This window comes from Pelodiscus sinensis, chromosome 9, assembly GCF_049634645.1.
Source record: "Pelodiscus sinensis isolate JC-2024 chromosome 9, ASM4963464v1, whole genome shotgun sequence".
NCBI classification, from domain to species: Eukaryota; Metazoa; Chordata; order Testudines; family Trionychidae; genus Pelodiscus; species Pelodiscus sinensis.
In genome coordinates, this window is record NC_134719.1 from 57,212,545 (window position 1) to 57,231,710 (window position 19,166).

General features: G+C 45.5%; 2 protein-coding genes across 2 annotated transcripts in view; one reads left to right on the forward strand and one right to left on the reverse strand.

Annotated features, from left to right (window-relative positions):
• Window positions 1-2,749, reverse strand: part of RGL1 (ral guanine nucleotide dissociation stimulator like 1) — a 150,438-nt gene extending 147,689 nt beyond the window's left edge. The window contains exon 1 of the mRNA XM_014575423.3: window positions 2,660-2,749. The gene's annotated coding sequence lies outside the window, so the exon portion shown is untranslated. The remainder of the gene's footprint in view (window positions 1-2,659) is intronic.
• A 221-nt stretch (window positions 2,750-2,970) lies between these two features.
• Window positions 2,971-8,745, forward strand: ARPC5 (actin related protein 2/3 complex subunit 5). The gene is made up of 4 exons (XM_075936786.1): window positions 2,971-3,210; window positions 5,334-5,406; window positions 6,718-6,894; window positions 7,492-8,745. The coding sequence occupies exons 1-4, from the start codon at window positions 3,068-3,070 to the stop codon at window positions 7,552-7,554; spliced, it is 456 nt and encodes a 151-aa protein (XP_075792901.1). The 5' UTR covers window positions 2,971-3,067; the 3' UTR covers window positions 7,555-8,745.
• Window positions 8,746-19,166: the final 10,421 nt, after the last annotated feature.

The window sequence follows — 19,166 nt, forward strand, 5'->3', positions numbered from 1 at the left end:
CGGACCACCGGAGTTTTACTGTACTTTCACTTCAGTTGTACAATATACTTGAATGAAGTCAAGCATGTTCCGTAGTCTGGGAAGGGTTAGGGTCTCAGTATCAGAACTCCCTAAGGATGGTAAGATGCGGTTAATGGCTAATCAAGTAGTGGACAGAATTTTTATCAACTACTTGATTAGCTAATAAAGAAAGGCAGCTCGGCCCAGTTCCAGCTTGCACCAGATCTGGGACCTACCCCCTCTGTGGCTCTGCAGTTTAAATGTACTAAGAGCCAGGTGGGCAGGCAGCCCAGCTCAGTCCCGGTTTAAGCCAGGTCTGGAACCTACCCCCACTGCAGCTCTGCATTTTAGATGCAGGAAGAGCCGGGCTGCTTATCCGCTTGGCTCTTAGTACATTGAGGCTATGTCTAAACTGCATCCCTTTTTCGATAAAAAGGATGTAGTTTAGACATACCCTAAAATGGCAAAGCTGCAGCAGGAGTAGGTCCCAGACTTAGTGGGAGATGAGAATGAGCTTGGTTGCCTGCACGGCCAGAACAAAATAACCGGTAAACCTCGCTGTATGAGGAATAAGGGTTATTTCAGAAGAAGGGTTTTCTCCCGAAATAATCACGTCTACACAGCGTTTGTTATTTCAAAATAGGGTAATTCAAAATAGCGGCAGACTGCGATAATGCAAATGAAGCATGGGAAATTCAAATCCACGCTTCATTTGCAATTTCGCTCAGCTGCATTTGCATCCCTCTCTCAAAAGAGGGTGAAAGTGTAGACAGACCCTCAAAAAGGCAGCAAGGGGGAAGAAGCAAGTAGTCAACTAAATTAACCAATAAGCCTAGGCTTATCTGTTACTCAACTAGTCAACTACTTGCTTACATCCGTAGAACTCCTTGCTTCTATATCTTAACAACGTTAAGTGCTCCGGGGCCTACTTCAACTCCCACTGACATCACTTAATTGTATTTTTAAAACATGACAAAATACAGTTAAGGGAACATGTGATAAAATATTTTGAAAGATTTTTTTATATATTGGCATTGGAAAAAGTTCAGAAAAGGTAAGCCCCTTATCATTTTGGTTGCCAATGGCTGCCATATGAGGAGAGATTAAAAAGACTGGAAAAGGAAGACTAAGCTTAGAAAAGAGAAGACTAAATTGGGATATGATAAAGTTTTATAAAATCATGACCAGTGTGGAGAAAGTAGATAAGGAAAAATTATGCACTTGCTCCCATAATGCAAGAAAGGTCACTGAATTAAACTGACAGATTTAAAACAAACAAAAGGAAGTGTTTCTTCACATAATGCAGTCAACCTGTGGTACTCCTTGCTAGATGTTGTGAAGACCAGGAGTTTAACAGGGTTTAAAAAAGAACTAGATAAATTCATGGGGGATAAGTCTAGTTTTGGCTATTAGCCAGGGTGGACAGAAATAGTGCACTGAGCCTGTTTATCAGAAGCTGGGAATGAGTGACAGGGGAGAAATCACTTGATGATTACGTGTTCTGTTCATGCCCTCTGGGACACTTGGCATTGGCCACAGTCAGAAGACAGAATACTGAGACAGATGGACCTTGGGTCTGACTCAGTCTCACCGTTCTTATGTTATTAATATCGAGGGTTTTTTTTAAAATGTACTTTTCACTATTTCTATATTACTTCACTCTCTGTACTTCCTCAGCTTGCACTGTAAAAGTCCATTTCACTTTCTCCTTGTATAGCATTAACCTAATGCTTTTGCGTTTGGATTCCCAGTACCACGGGACAACGTTTAATCTGCTAAAACAATGTATGTTTTGAGTATTATGCAAGTATCATGATTCGTATTAGATTCTGCAAAATACTTTTTGTAAACTCAGATTTTTTACTCACATTTACTAATGTCTATTTTACATACAATACTAATATAATTTATACTTCAATTCAATCTGATCTTCATAGGCCTCAAAGATCATTTAAAGATGTTTATAGCAATATAAAGACGGGGATTACTATTTGCAGAAAAAAGCAGGAACCGGGAGTCCAGATGCTTGGGTTTTAGTCTCAGTTCTACCACTGATTCACCACGACCCACTCACTACCACCCACATTTCCAAAGGGGCCCCTTCTTGTGGGCACCTAATTTATTTATGAGCCTGGTCTGGGGCACGGTGGGTGAGCTTGCCAGCGAGGCTGAGCGTGCCCGCACCGAAAGGAGACGAGTGACACTGAAACCTGCCCACCTGGAGAAACCGCGGCAACCAGAGACATGGGGCAGCGCTCAACGGTTGAGCCTCTGTGCCTCAGTTTCCCCATCTAGAAAACGGGTCTGCGAGCGCGAGGCCTGCTCCCGGGGGCTAGGCGGGGAGTCCGCAGGGGAAGCGCTCGGGCCGGGAGCCCCACTGACCGGCGCTGGGAGACAGACCTGGGGGGCGGCGCGCTCGCCCCTGAGCACGGAGGGGGGCAGGGGGCTCCCGGCGCGTCCCCGCGCCTCACACCCACGTGTGGGGCAGCGACTCAGCCGAGCGCGGCGGGGCCGGTAGCGGCGCTTCACACCCCGCCCGCCACGACCCACCCTACTGCGAGCGCCCGTTAGCGACGGGAGGCCGCTCCCATGGAAACGGGCCCCCTTCGGCCCAGGAGAGCACGTGACCACCCCCTGCCGACCAATCGCAACAACTCACCTGCTCCTCCCCGACCCTGCCTTCCTCCGCCCACTTGCCTGTTCTGCGTCTGCGCTCAAGGGCCCGCCGGCTGCCGCAGAGGAAAAAGGAAGTCCGTGCAGATCGCATGCGCAGAGAAGAAGGGGTGCGGTTTTAAAGTGCGCGTGCGTTTAAAAAAAAAAAAAAAAAAAAGAGAGAGGCGGCATTGCGAGGCGCATGCGCTCACCCACGAGTGTCAAGCGCGAGCGGCTAAACCGTAGGAAGAGAAAGTCGCTCGAGCGACTTTTTCCTAGTGCGCATGATCGGAAGTGAGAGGCGGAAGGAGCGCTGTGCGCTGCGCATGCGCGCTGCTGCTTGCTGCGGGCAGCAGGGGGCGGGCACCGCCCTGCGGAGGGGAGCGGGCGGGAGGCGCCGGCAGGTTCCGGGGCGATGGCGAAGAACACGGTGTCGTCTGCGCGCTTCCGCCGGGTGGACGTGGACGAGTACGACGAGAACAAGTTCGTGGACGAGGAGGAGGGAGGCGACGGCCAGGCCGGGCCCGACGAGGGCGAGGTGGACTCCTGCCTGCGGCAATATCCTTCCGCGGGCGCCGGGGAAAGAGTCCCGGCCTGGACGGGGGAGGGGCGCCCAGCCCTGTCGCGAGCCCGGGGGACCCGAGGGCACAGGCGGGACGCTGCGCCCCCGGCCCTGAGCCTGCCGGGGCTCTGCGGCGTGGACAGGGGCGGCCTCCTCCGTGCCCCCGCCGCGTCCCGCAGCCCTGCCTCTTAGCTGCGCCCCCGGGAGCAGGCTGCGAGCGGGGCCGGCCCGCCCGGCCCCAGAGAGTGACGTGCAGGGCTGGGGGGCGCTGACAGCCCAGGGGTGCTCGGTCCTCACCCCCAGGCCCGTCTAGGCAACTTGTTACAAACAGCCTTCAATTCCCCGGCCTGCCTGTGTCTAGGCCCTGGGGTGAGCGCCCTGCTGCCCAGAGAGACCGTTAGACCTGTATGTAAGTTCATATCCGCCAGCTCTTTGGTTCCCAGTTTTCATGGGCATGCATGCGCTGGAGGATGTGGTCCTGTCTGACCTCACGAGAGCAGGAGGGAGGGCCAGCGAAAGAGCCCTGCCCCCAAACCCCTCTTGCACTGCAGAGTTGGAGGAAGTGTGTTCTCTGTGAAGTTTTCCTTTTATGGGAATAATTGCACCTAGTCTGTGATAATCTAGTTGCTTTTTACTTCCACATATTAGTGCCTTTAGCTTCAGATGTGCCCTTTCTGGGTGAGGCTGCGCTTGATAAGGTTAGCTTGTAAGTGGGTTTTATGGTTTCAAATTTGAGGTGAGGGGAAAAACCTGGAGGGGAAAAAAAACAAAAGGGAAATGTTTGCTCAAAACCATAAGACCCTTTAAGAAAATTCAAATGGGAGCTGCTTAGTATCCTTTTCTGTACAATCTGCCGGAAGCCTGAATTAGCTGTGTTTCTAGAGCATGTTTTGTTCTAGTTCATGACAATAATGGAGGCAGTCTTGGGATCTCATTGTTCTATAACAGGGCTACTCAAGGCACACGCCCCGTAGGCTGCATGCAGCCCGTTTGTTTGCGCTCAGCGTTGCGGGTCCTTTGAACAGGGCTTCCGTTAGGAACATGCTCCACAACAGCAACTCCATATAATGGTCTTCTGTTGATATGTGTTAGTAGTTAAATTCCTGGACTCTCATTGTTCATTAAAAGTGCTGTCGTATGGGTGAAAATCTGCTGATATTAATAAAATGCAATATTCACCTGAACTGACTTAAATGGGACCTGCGTGTTATGTAGTCTTGCCTTAATCTTTGTATTCATGCCCGTCAGTGTGAAAGAAGCTATTTGCATATAAATTTGCATGTATACGCAATCACGCTTAAGTTGCAGCCCTTAGCATGTGCTGTAAGTATCATTGTGGCCCCTGGGGCTTCCAAAGTTGAGTACTCCCCTCTGATACCCAGGGCTCGACAAATAATACAATCTACTCGCCCATGGTGAGTAGACTGTAACCTGGAAGGCCCATGTGCAGATCACCAGACAGCGCAGCTGGCAAGCAGGGCTCGCCGCAGTTCGGCGAGCCCTGGTGATACCCATTAGTTGTGTCACTTAATGCACTACTGGGAGGTTTCTAGATGATGCAGTATAAGAATCTTAATAGAAAACTCTTCTGAATCATAACCAACTACAGTGTGATGAATTGACTGATAGATTGAACATCAACAGGAAAGGAAAGGTCAATCTGAGGCCCTAACTGATGATATTTTTCCGATGTATGTACAAAGTATGTTCTCATTCACCAGCTTGTTTCAGCAATCACATCTTCTTTTCGTGTGTGTGTGTGTGTCAAACAGCCATGTTATAACTTGTTGCATGATATTTTGCCAATCTGTGTGGAGTTTGAAGATAAAAGGGGTCAACTTAGAATTATTTATATTTGGATCTTTGTTGTGTGATTTGGTGCACTCTGATGCTGACAACTGTACCACCTTAGTATTGATCCCATTGCTTTAAATGACTGGGTAATACTTGCTACTTTGAACACTTCAGTAGGTGCAACAGTATGGAAAATATTCTCTCCACAAATCCATGCTTGATATTCCCAGTAAGAAACAGGTTACTTGTGAATCCCACTCTATTGTGACTATCTCTGCTGCTTTCTATGTCCTTGTTTCCCCATCTTTCCTTAACTCATGTTTACAGGAAACATGATGGCTGCATTGCAGGCAGCCCTAAAGAATCCTCCAATCAATACCAAGAACCAAGCAGTAAAGGTGAAGTAGTTAATAACTCACATTCATGTGCCATGCTGTAAATTCTTTCCTAATTCCCTAAGACTTCTACAGATTGCTCACTGTTCCTCTCTGAGGTGATTAAGCTCTTCCTGTATACTCAGCCCAAGTACAGGGCATCCCTCATACACATCCATTCTGCACTAGTCATTTAAGCTTGTAGGAACAGAGGCATGATTAGTCCTCTCATTTCCCCGCTCTTCAGTTGTGCAAAAAAAAAAATGCACAAATGAAAGTCAGCTGGAGGGGGAGGGGGAATTCCCTGCTTCAAGTTGTTTTGCTATAAATCCAAGGTTTTTTTGTAACGTATCTTGGACTTAAAGCGATACATGGCCCGTGAACTTACCAAAAAAATCACCTCAGACTAGTAAGCACTGACTGGCTGTGTCCAGTCCATAGTTCTAGCTAACAAGGAATTTTTAAGCTGGCTTCCCATGCGTACCAGCTCCCAGGGAGCCAACTTCCCCTCCATGCTTCCCCTCACCCCAGGCCTGGTGCTGCTTCCTCTCTGGCAGGGAGGAGGGAAGAGGGGTCCAGATGGCAGCCACCTCCCCCTGCATGTAACTGCTGAAGTGTTCAGAGGTTATACATTTACCTAAATAAACACATTTTAACTTCCTTAGTTATAATACAGTACTCAGTGAGGGAAGAGAAAGATAATGCAGAGTAAAAATAGATCTCAGCTGAACAGAACTCCGTGCTCAGTAGAAATACTTCTCCTTTAAGATCTCTTTTGGCCCACAGAAGTGCTGTCCATCTAGACAATGTAAAAATAAGAGGTTGCTTAGTTGGTGAGAGGGAAGCCAATCAGACCTGTAATTTCCGACGACTTTTGAACTGTCCAGTCAAGAGAGAAAGTTCAGTACCACCCTTATGCTATGGGTGGAGTCCTGCAAACAAAAGCTAGTCTTAATAAGCAAAGATAGAAACCTAGAACAAACTTGTTACAAATGCAGTGACGAGAATGAGTCTCTTGTTTGAGACTAGCTTCTTTCACCTCAGTGGCGATGTGCTGCCCTTTAATTTATCTAAAACTTGATTTCAAATTAATTGCATATGTTAACTGTAAATTGAAATTTATTTAGAATTAAATGGCTATAGCAAAGTCCATGGAGGTCATACTGTCGTAGGGCAGAGGTGAATGTCTGTTGAACAGTATGCTTGACAACTTGGTATGTGTTCGAGCTGCCTTGGCTTTTTGAATTAAGAATAAAGCTTTACCTCCTGGGAGATCATTAACATTTGGCTGTCTGTCATGTTATTCCAAGTTATGACTTTTCCCCTTGTTTACAGGATCGTGCAGAAAGCATCGTCCTAAAAGTCCTCATCTCATTCAAAGCCAATGATATTGAAAAGGCAGTACAGTCTCTGGACAAGAATGGAGTTGATCTGCTAATGAAATACATCTACAAGGGGTTTGAGAGCCCCTCTGACAACAGCAGTGCTGTGTTATTGCAGTGGCATGAAAAGGTGTGTGAAGTCTGTTGCTTTTGGCTGGATAATTGCATGGACAGAGACTCTGGCATCCAGGATTCTGTCTTGAGTCCAATAGGAATCATCCTTCTTTCCCTTAAGTCTATTATTCATATTACAACAGTTGGGGTGGAAAGGACATGGTACCCTAGAGAACCATGTGAAATTAATGCACACTTCCTATTATATATTGATTCACATAAACTCTAGAGATGAAGTTTTATTGTGTATTAGATACGAATGAAAATGATCCATTGTACATTTCCTAAAAGCTATACTGTCTCCGTACAAGAGCACACTAATCTAAAGGTTAAAACAGGGAACGTAGCTAGGAATAGAACCCAAGACTCCTAATACCCCCAGTGACTGACTTATGCAAATTATCTAATGCTTCGGTCCATTTCCCTATATAAAATGAATATAGTAATGCTTCCTGATTGAAGAAAGCTGATCTTTAGTATCTATAGAGCACACTGCAGTGTTCAGATGAAACTCACTGAAGTCCAGGTAGTAACTGTTTCCATCTGTGGTTATCATGGCTTGTATTAACTATTACTTCTCTTTTTTTTCTTTCCTCCTCCTCTCTCCCTCCAGGCTCTCGCTGCTGGAGGTGTAGGGTCCATTGTCCGTGTCTTGACTGCCAGAAAAACGGTTTAAGTCCAACAGCCAGTGACTGCTTGCTGTGGGTGTGCAAAATGCTGGTACAATGACCAAAACAACCAAATGCCACTGCTGCCCTGGGGGTAGGGTCTGTGTCTCAGCTTGCCTTCTTGCTTCCTCTTTCATATCTGACAAAATATACATATCTGATTTCCTGTTGTTGTTTGGGTAACAAGAGACGCCATTTTATTTCTAATAGGAGTATTTGGTGTACTCAAAAGATTTCAGTGACACATACAGAAGTCTTTGTTTAGGATGACTTGCATTCATGTATAATCATGGCAGATTTTGACCTGACTTTCCAAGCAGTTGCTGAGGGACTCAGGGCAGTGTCTTAATTCTTTGGCTAACCAGGCAGTGTTCATTGTAAGCTGTATGTTCGAGAAGATGGTGCAGCTATTAATGGAAACTGGACCGTGCTTCTCCTGGTCAAACTCTGAACCCCACAGCAGCAAATATGGTAGAAGAGCAAGTTTTGGCTCAAAAATCAGAATATCCATCCAGTGAGTTGAATATTTTTTTCCTATGTCACATTTACGGTTTATCTTGGTTTACTTCGATCATTCAAGTCCCCAATGGGAGAGTTTATGCTGTAGAATTGTCTAAACTCTAAGGCATCACAACACAGTCATATGACGCATGTAAGGATGAAGTGAAGCTTTCCTGTTTTGGACCTGATATTTTGATGAGGAAAGGTAGAAAGGGCTGTATAGTTAAATCCCGTTGTAACCTATTGGGGCTGAGGAGAAAGTGATTGTAGCTATCGCAATATAATAGCTGCCTTTTGGTAATCGGAGAAATGCAAACTGGGGCCTAATGTGTTCATTGCAAAGCTGCTTGATCCTTGTTCAGGTACATGGGATCCAGAAGAGTAATTTCTGATCCCAACAGGTACACATTCCATGTTATATTTCAGTACAAAGTGACTTGGATGAATCAAGTCAAGTCCCCAAAACAACACAGGTGCTTTTTTAAATTTTCCGAAGGCCCAGTGCATCCCACCCCAGGGATAACCTTGAATGTGTATGACCAGGAGCAAAGCCAACCTGTGTCTTGCATTCACATTTTATACCAGTTCAGCTGTGTAAAACTGGTGAGGAACTTGTGAAAGTCTTTGCTGTTTTTTGATACCTGCTTTTTTTGTAAACTGATAAAAGATCAGATAATAAAATTGTCACTGAATATTTACCTAATGTTTCAAATTCCTTGGTATTAAGTGTTCTGAAAACTTTATTCCTGAACTTGGAAACTCCACATTGGATTGAGGAAGGAAAAAAAAGCAGAAATAGTCACTCAACTTCTGCCCTTCATCTCTTTTTCCAGCCACAGTTGTTTCTGCAGCAGCACTTTGCACAAGTAAATAATTGTTACAGGAAGATTCAGGCCTATAGCAGTCTTGAATGTCCACATATCTTGATTTAGGTGGAACATCAACACTATTTAAAAATGTGATTGGCCTTTCCAATTTATGAACTTTTTGGGGGGGAGGCTGACATGTCAGTAAGAACTATGAAGATCTTTTAAAACACATCCCCACCACTCTCTTACCTAATCACCATCTTTCATAAGGAAAAAGGGAAAAACCAACAGACTCTTAAATCTCACTCTTTAGCTCGCTTTTTTTTTCCTTGCATTTTTTTAACTACTGAAAACTTTGTAGCTACTTCATGTCTAACTGGGTCTATTTGACTATTTCATCCTACCCTAACTCCTAAAGAGATACTCCATCATTGACTGGTGGAGTACACTCCGTGCAACCTTGCGCTGTCACTTTCAAGTAGGGATGTACTGTAGTTGCTCTGTGAATAGGACTCAGTCATTAGTCACTGAAATGACCTATGGGTGTATCCATTTTTATTTTTTTTTTTGGTGCTCAACTTGATGGCCTTTAAAGGGGTCTTATTTAGACAGACACTAAGAACATAAGAATGGCCATACTGGGTCAGACCAAAGGTCCATCTAGCCCAGTACCCTGTCTGCTGACTGGACTAGATGGACCAATGCCAAGTGTCCCACAGGGAGTGAACCAAACCAGTCGTGATCAAGCAATCTCTCTCCTGCCACCTATCTCCACCCTCTGACAAACAGAGGCTAGGGCCACCATTCCTTACCCATACTAGCTAATAGCCATTTATGGATTTTTACCTCCATGAATTTATCTAGTTCTGTTTTAAACCCTGTTATAGTCCTAGCCTTCACAACCTCCTCAGGCAAGGAGTTCCACAGATTGACTATGCGCTGTGTGAAGAACTTCCTTTTTTTGTCTTAAACCTGCTGCCCATTAGTTTAATTTGGTGGCCCCTTGTTCTTATATTATGGGAACAAGTAAATAACTTTTCCTTTTTCACTTTCTTCACACCACTCATGATTTTATAGACCTCGATCATATCCCCCCACCCCTTAGTCTCCTTTTTCCACTTTGACAGTCTGGACTTCTATATCTTAAGTTAGGCTACCAAACTTACTAGTCACTTCTGAAACTTATGCCTAGAGTCTCTGGTTTTCATACCAATATTTCCCAGCAGTACTAAGTTCACATTTAGTTGTTAATTGGAGTTTGGGGCTGCCCCCAGAAGGGGCGGGGCCTTAGAGGGGGTGGGACCAGGACATTTCCTTTGATTAATTGCCCATAGACCCTGATTGGTCTGGGGGAGCAGGGGTGCATGAAGTCTCTGCCCCCAACCTCCAGGCACATAGAGAGAATTGCCAGCTGTTCAAAATAGGTGGTGGTTCACTAGGCACTGCATGCCCCTGGCAGAGCAGGAGCAGGAAACGAGGGATGGGTGGAGAACATAAGAACGGCCGTACTGGGTCAGACCAAAGGTCCATCTAGCCCAGTAAACTGTCTACCGACAGTGACCAGCACCAGGTGCCCCAGAGAGGGTGGACCGAAGACAATGATCAAGCGATTTGTCTCCTGCCATCCCTCTCCAGCCTCTGACAGACAGAGGCCAAGGACACCATTTTATCCCCTGGCTAATAGCCTTTTATGGACCTAACCTCCATGAAATTATCCAGCTTCTCTTTAAACTCTATTATAGTCCTAGCCTTCACAGCCTCCTCTGGCAAGGAGTTCCACAGGTTGACTACACGCTGTGTGAAGAAGAACTTCCTTTTATTAGTTTTAAACCTGCTACCCATTTATTTCATTTGGTGTCCTCTAGTTCTTCTGTTATGGGAACTAATAAATAACTTTTCTTTATCAGCCCTCTCCACACCACTCATGATTTTATAGACCTGTGTACTTTTATAGAGACTTTGTGTGCGTCCTCTTCCCCAGGTCTCGATTGGCCTGGGGGGTGAGGGAGTGGCAGGGTGGCCACAGGGCCACTTACCCTTGCCTTAAACAAAACCAAAACGTATTGACAAATTATAAAAAGAAAACCACAAACAAGGCTAGACGCAAAATACCTTTGGCTAGTCGAACGCTACAGAAGGCTTTGGTAGTCAAGGCCCGGTTCATATTACACAGCATTAAAGGTAAAAGTCAACTGGGCAAAATCAAGTTTCTCTCCCAGGCTAAAGTCTTTCATTTTCCCTGTTCAGTGTTTCTCAAAGAAAAGGTATTAAGTGAATCCTCTCACAACTTATGGGGAACAGTTCTCTGCCCTATTTACTGTCCACAAAAACCACTCTCCTAGCAGAATGATCTATTGCATGTTTTATCTACAGCTTGTCCTAGCCCCAACCCTATCTGGACAATAGAAATTCCCACTTCCACTAAGTCATGCAGTGGTAGTCTCTTGCTCATTTTAATGGTATTAGATAAGTTATTTAAGAATGACTGGCAGTACATTTGATTCATAGACACCGATAAATCAGGTGCAGTTCTAGCTGTCTTTGAGGTACCAGTGAGGAGTTGGGTGCGGAAGCTTGTTACTGAAAGAACACTGCCCTTCTGAGGGCATGGTATTAAAGAGGAAAAAACTCAATATTGAAATTATTCTGCCTTTATTTGAATGGCTGAGAGAGAACAAGGGTGTAAGGCGTAACAAGGTCACCCAGGTCCTGACGTGCAGAAGATGGCTACAACATGTCAGCTGTACTCTTGAATAATAAGAGGGTGTGGGTAAGAAATGACTGGTTCTAATGTGAAATCAGGCTAGGATAATTCACAGCATGTTGCTCTGTGAGGCTGTCAATGCTGCTCTGTTTGAAAAAAGATACGCAATTTGAGCTACGCAAATTCCATATCTTATTTTGAAATAGCTTATTTTGTAATTTGGCGCTGTTTACGCAGTGCCAAATTTTGAAATAACCCACTGTTTCGAAACATCCCTTACTCCTCATGGAGAGGTTTACAGGGACGTCGGAATAGCGAGCCGGAAATAATGAGCTTGCAGTTAAGATACAGGATAGCTATTTCGGAGTACTCTGAGATCCCAAAAGAGCATTGTAGTTTAGATGTAGCCTGAATGGCCCCAAACCAAGCTCTATTAATAGAGAAAAGATGGCATCATTTGTCTCCTTCCTATAATGTTCAGTTTTTCTTGTAGTGACTGTCTGGTAACGTGCACTACTTACCCTCTAAGGAACCAAGGCCTTTCACATTGCCTTATACACAGTTTTTTTTCTAATGGGATCTTCCTGTATTCCTACAACATATCCACCTTTTACAAAAGACAGACCTAGCCTAGCAAAGGGGGAAACTTGTATGCATATTCATAGGCTTTTAGGGTTGCCACGTTTTCAGCAAGGTAAATACAACTCAAACCCAGTTCCTTAAGGGAAAGCTCATTCTTCCTTCCCAAAGTGTCATTAAAATCATTCACCTGTACAAAGTTAATAGGCAGGCTCCTCTCTCCTAATATGTCATCCTCCTCACCTCCTATTCCCTCTGACCCTTGCTCACACTTGTGCTCTTCTGGCTAGTTACCCTCACTAGATGCTTTTTCTTCACTATCCCTCTACACACACCCTCTCTCACAAAAGTCCATCGTACCTGACTCAGCCATTCTTCCTTCTAGTCAATGTTATTGGTGCCTCCCTTTCCTCCATCCTAAATTCAGGCAAAGACCTGATGAAAGGGATGGATCTTTATACATAACATTGTGTAAACACCCAACTTGTCTCATGAGATTCACACGCACACATCTACTACAGCAGCACCTAGAGGAATATGGGAGATACTATCCTGGCAAGCAGCCACTGTGAAAAAGATTTAGTGGAGCCATTGTAGATAATCAGTTGACCATGAGTTCCAAGGGTGATGCTGTGGCTTAAAGAGCAAATGCCATCCTTGGGTACCTAAACAGGAATCTTGAGTAGAAGCAGAAAGGTGATTCCTCCTCTGTATTTGGCACTGGTCTGAATGCTGTGGCCAGTTCTGATGACCACAAGTGGTGAAGGTTGCTGGTAAATTGGAGTGAGTTCAGAGAAAAGCCCCAAGAATGATTAAAGGAACAGAAAACATGCTTTAGAGTGTAGACTCAAAGAGCTGTATCTATTTAGCTTAAAGAGAAGATTAAGAGGTGACTTGATTAGGCTGAGTATCTGCCTAGGGACCAACTATTTAGTAATGGGCTCTTCAGTCTAACAGAGAAAGGTCTAATACTATCCATTGGGTGGAATTTGAAGCTAGACACATTCAGGGTATGTCTACACTACAGAGTTTTGTCAGAAAAACGGCCATTTTTCTGACAAAACCTGAGTTACATCCACATTGCAATCGCATTCTTCCTAAAGTAAATCAAAAGAACAGAGGTTTTTCCGGCATTGGTAATCCTCTTTCAACAAGGAAGAACCCTTTTTCTGAAAGAGCTCTTTCGGAAAAAGGCATGTATGGATGGGGAAGAGGGAGTTCTTTCGAAAGAAGAAGAAAGGAAAAAGCACAGGTGCTCTGCTGGCCACTCCATCTATAGTAATCACAACTTAAATGCGAGATAGCCTCCATTCAGTGTGGACACTATCTTTCGAAAAAGCAGATCGCTTTTTCGATGCGCTTTTGTGTGTGGACACTCTTTCAGAAGAAGTTTTTTCGGAAGATCTCTTCCAAAAAAAGTTTCTTCCGAAAGAAGCCTGCAGTCTAGACATAGCTTCAGTGTGGAAATAAGGTGTAAATTTATCACCGAGACTAATTAGCCATTGGAACAATTTACCAAGACTTGTGAATTCCCAGTAACTCACAATTTTAAAATCAAGATAGGAGTTTTTTCTAAAAGATTTGCACTCAGAATTATTTTGGGTACATTCTAAGGTTTGTGCTACACAGGAGGTCAGACGAAATGGTCACGCTTGTCATCCTGGCCTTGGAAGCCGTGCACACATCTTTAGAATCAACTTGATGCTAGGATATATTAGCTACCTCTAGATGGCACTAGAAGTAGCTGTCCTTTCTGCCTTAGACCATGTAGGTTCCATGGATTGGTTGCAAAGTGGGATGTAAATTACATGCATTCTATAAATATCTATGTGTCTTCTGTGTTGATGTATTAAGAGAAGATGTGTATAGACGTGTGAGAGCGCGGGATAAACATTAGTTAGGGCTCCAAAGTTCTAGTCATCAGAAAAAGGGGGAATAATCTCAAATTTTAAAATAGATATTCCTGGTGTCCTGAAACAAATAAGAGAATCAGTTGATTCAGAGAAGAAAGAATCTGCTAGAATCCAACGGAGGAAATAAGGTGTTTTTTTTTTTTTTTTTTAGAAATTCTATAGTAATTTTTAACTTCAGCAACATGTTCTCACTACTAAATGACGGTTGAGGCTTTATTAAGACATAGTGTATACAATGATCACTTTGTGCACCACTGAAATGCAGCCACCTCTGAGATGAAAGGCAGCAGCTGTTAACAATGCAAAGCAGCATTTTTTATAGGAATACTCTTGTCTACTGAAATTACAGAGGGTATTTAGCTACATACAATATTATTAACCTTATAACCTAAGAGAATGGGTTTTATCATTCTCTGCTCTTAAGCCTAAGGAATTAAAACAAATAGGATATTTTAAAAACTGAGTTGGCACTTCAGAAATAAAAATGTTGCTTTGAGGAAGATTCTTGGGTGTGTCTGAAGGGCTCTTTGTTTTCTGGGATCCACAGCTGAAATGTTTGCAGGCCTGAGCACAACTCAAATATCAGATATCAGAGGGGTAGCCATGTTAGTCTGGATCTGCAAAAGTGGCGAGGAGTCCTGTGGCACCTTATAGACTAACTGAAGTGTAGGAGCATAAGCTTTCGTGGGCAAAGACCCACTTCGTCAGATGACTACATGCATCTGACAAAGTGGGTCTTTGCCCACGAAAGCTTATGCTCCTACACTTCAGTTAGTCAAATATCAGAGTTGAATTTGCTGCCTGATTTTCCCATCCCCCAGAATTCAGCCGTGTTCCCAAGGGCCTAGGCAACAGCCCTTCCATCCATCTCTGCAAAGGACCTGCCAGAAGCCTTTCACAATGGAAATAAGAGAAGGGTGCTCCCTCAGCACCCCGGGCTTCAGGCAAGATGGTTTGTCATTCAAACCCCAAACAGTTCCACCCCCTGCTCATACAGTGTAACCAACTTGCCAGCTGTGTGTACAGGCCTCCCTCCCACAGGACAGCATCAATGTGAGAACAAGAGGCATCCCAGCACGTGTACTCTATAGCCCAGTGTTGGCACACAGGGTTGGTTAGAAGGCCCAATGACAAAAACGCCCCTGGATGGATGAAGTGGTGCTATTTGCTCCCTTTGGCTTGGTCATCTCCTTTTACTACACATAGATATTAATGAGGATCACCTTACCTGAGCATGTCTGAATGGTTTTGGATGCAATTGTTGGGAACAGACGGTCACAGCCCTGAATTGTCAGGCAAGCTACAGATATCGACCAGCTCTTCCCAATACAGTGGCGAGGGTTTTTTCAGAGCGGAGATCGCAGCTGCTTCGCATGGTGCCACATCTGGGGAGGAGTAGCAGGAAGAAAAGGGCAACACGCACCAGATTAGTTGGGGCCTGACAGTAAACATGCAGATCAAACTGTTCTTAGTCGGACAAGCTGAACCTTTCGCCGTCTCTGCTGGGATCTCTTGCGGAGGCCAATTTACTAATACAGCACAGGGAGTGGATGGCCAGGACCTCTTCCTATGACCCATGTGCACCCTGGGAACAAATCAGAACCTGAGTTCTACGGTGTGGCCTGGCTCTTCATCTCGTCGATGGACCTGCAATCTGTAAAGGCCACACCAGGAGCGGGCACACTGCAGCCTGTATCTGGCCGCTGGGAACTTTTAATCTGGCCTGTGGGATTACCAGTCCAGGGGGGCAGTGGGGCTAAATCCGTAGTCCCATGCTGCTCCCAGAAGTGACTGGCTTGTCTCTGCAGCATCATCCACAGCACCTCCTATTGGCCAGCCCCAGAAAACCACAGCCAATGGGAGCTGTTGGGGTAGTGCCTGCAAACAGCAGCAGCGCACAGAACTACCTGCCCTCTTCCCCTTCTCTCTACTTCCCAGGAGCCACTGCCACATAGGCTGGCCACTTCCAGGAGCCATGCGGAGGCAGGGAACCTGCCACCCTGGAGCTGCTCAAGGTAAGCGGTGCCGGGCTGGAGCCAGCAACCTCTCTTGCACCCCAACTCCCTGGCCTGGCCCTACATTCATGGACAGCCATAATATCTCCCTACCAGTTGTGGCCATCTGTTGACTCCTGGGCTGAAAGGTCAAGCAGGCAGTGTATTCACTTGAGCTTTGGAGGGGTTGAGCATTGGCCTGCTAAACCCACGGTTGTGAGTTCAACCCTTGAGGGGATCACTTAGGGATCTGGGGTAAATCTCTCAGGGATGGTACATGGTCCTGCCATGAGGGCAGGGGACTGGACTCAATGACCTCTTAAGGTCCCTTCCAGTTTTATGAGATACGTATATCTCCATATATATATATATATATATATATATATATATATATATATATTAACTGAAGGACACCTGGCGCATGCTGGAGCTACAAGCCATATTGCCCTGCAGTCTGCATTCTAAGCAAATTCAGTGTGATCTGGGGTCCCTGGCAAGTTGTTTAATGTGACCTTTGGGCATGCTGTGCACGCTTGCTTCCTGAGCTGTGGAATTGTTGGGCTTTATGCTTGCCCCATCATGCACCAGGAAATGCCTGACTGCTTACCAGTAGTATTAGAGCCTATTAAGGCTCCTTTTCCCCTCCAGCAAAGGCAGAGCTCTACTGCGTCAAGCCTGGTTGTGAGGGAAAGGGAGAGAACACATGCTCTATGGGTCGCAGAGGCCTTCCATCAAACCTGCTAATCAAAATGGAAGAGGATGGGAGTAATCCCTTTTTCAGCCAGTCAGGATATTAGTGGGGGCTGGAGGCCTGCAGGCTGTGTTATTAGATTGGCAGCACAAGCACGGAGGGAAATGAATTGAACAAGTGATTTAGTACTGGAAGAATTGCTCAGTGTTACTCAGGTCCTTGACTCAATTAATTTGGTGGTGGTTTTTTTTTTCATTTAAATCATGGGTCTGGGGTAGAGCAAGGGATGAGGGTTCAGTCGTGGGCCAGATTGGAGCCAGATAAGTACCTCTCCTTGGTCACTGACCTGCCAGCCAGAAAAGAGGTTCAAGTCTCCCAACTGGAAGACAGACAGGTAAGCGGACTCACTCTGAAATATAAAACTTGCTGTCCATCCACCCCACCCCTGTCCTCTCCCTCCTTCCCCAGCTGGCTCGATGGGGTCATAGTTGTCCTAATCCCCATCTCTGGCCTTTTACTGCCACCCTTTTGTATTCTGCAGTATCACTCCCTCCTACCAAATCCCTGCCTTTCCATTTTATGAGAAACTATCAAATTCCAGGCACATCCCATTGTCCTGACACAACCAACCCCTTACGTCGCTTTAAGGTATGACAAGCGGAAGCGGCCTACCAAATTTGGTGGTCGTAGCTCTTACCGTTTAGGAGGAGTTCTTGGACGGACAGACGGACACACTCATAAAATAAATAGTAAGATTCCTCTTGTGGTAGAACCTTGGAGTCCCAGCCATGGAGCAGAACTCCACCGTGGGAGGCTCTGTGCAGACACCGAACTAAAAGAAGGCCCCTTCACCAAAAAAAACCTTACAATCTAACAACATTTGGCAGGAAATGGCTAGTTTAGGGGATTTGGGGCTATGGAGCCTTTAACTCTAGCTCACTACATCAGTCCAGGTCAGTGGTTGTTACAGTTTACTGGCAGTTTGAGGATAAGTCTGACATAAGTTTGTGAGATTTCATCCCAGTTCTTAGTGGACGGGCATCCAGACCAAAATCCTTCATCATAGCGTGACCCCCTTCTGGACAGAGCCTCCAAGGACTGGAGGGGTCATGGATACTGACCATGTTCCTCCAGTCCCCTCTATAAATATTCCCCTCAAAACAGGTTGAGATACACAACTGGTGGTCACAGCTAGTGGTCAGCTGCCACTGTCCCTGCTGTGCCTCTTCTCTGGATAAGCACAGGGCTTCCCATTTCAAGGCTGTGCACGTGGCACCTTTCATAAGCACTGAGTTCACTGTAACATGAACAAGATGCACACTTTGTATCAGGGACCCTGCACAGAGTAGTTGTCGATAACAAAGCCACGAACATTTTGGTTTTGGGAACTCGTCGTTGCACCCAGGTGGTGCAGATTAAACCGGCTGGCGTGTGCCTATCATGAACTTCTCTAACAGCAGTTACAGTGAGAAAGTGAGAGAGGCAGGAAGCAGTGAAGAGGCACAAAGGGCTGCTATATATAACAGCTGGAGTGGGAGTAGATTCACTGGATGTAGGCAGGGAAGCAGGAGAGGCAGGCTGTGAGATGCACTTTATCAAAGCAATGGAGAAAACCTGAAAGGGGAGGAGGGAGGGAAAACAGCAAGAGGAGGAGGCAGGGTTGAAAAAACTGGAAGCCAATATAGTTTTGGTTTTTGAAAGTTGCTTTGGTGCCTTTTTACACCTCTCTTGAGAAATATCTTGTGTACCGCGAGCAACTTGGATCATTTTTGACATCTGGGGCACACCTGTGGCACAGAGCCTGCCTGCTGCCTGATTCGCATGGCACCAGATACCCTGCAGATTCTGGCAGGGGCACTTCCTACCCTGCCTCAATTGGCCTTGGTATGTTGCAGGAGTCCCTTATCTGCTTCCCAGCCCTCTTCTGCAATGGCAGAGCACAGACTGCTGAAAGCCACTTTACTATCACTTGGAACAGCCAATGAGAAACTTCTCTACCAACTGGTTCCTCATAAAAACATAAGAACGGCCAGACTGTCTCAGACCAAAGATCCAGCTAGCCCAGTGTCCTGTCTGCCGACAGTGGCCAATGCCAGGTGCCCCAGAGGAATGAACAGAACAGGGAATCATCAAGTGATCCCTCCACTGTCACCATTCCCAGCTCCTGACAATTAGAGGGTAGGGACACCTCTAATAGCCATTGATGGCCATACCCTCGGTGAACTTTTCTAGTTCTTTCTTGAACTCTGTTAAAATCCTGATCTTCACAATATCCTCTGGCAGGGAGTTCCACAGGTTGACTGTGCATTGTGTGAAGAAATACTTCCTTTTGTTTGTTTTAAATCTGCTCCCTGTTAATTTCTTTCAGTGACCCCTAGGTTTTGTGTTATGGAAGGAAGTACATAATTTTTCCTTATCTACTTTCTCTT

Coding starts and splice junctions, on each gene's coding strand:
- ARPC5 (XM_075936786.1), top strand. CDS start 3,068: ATGGCGAAGAACACGGTGTCGTCTGCGCGCTTCCGCCGGGTGGACGTG. Junction 3,211..5,333: donor GTGGACTCCTGCCTGCGGCA/ATATCCTTCCGC, acceptor ACTCATGTTTAC/AGGAAACATGATGGCTGCAT. Junction 6,895..7,491: donor TATTGCAGTGGCATGAAAAG/GTGTGTGAAGTC, acceptor CTCTCCCTCCAG/GCTCTCGCTGCTGGAGGTGT.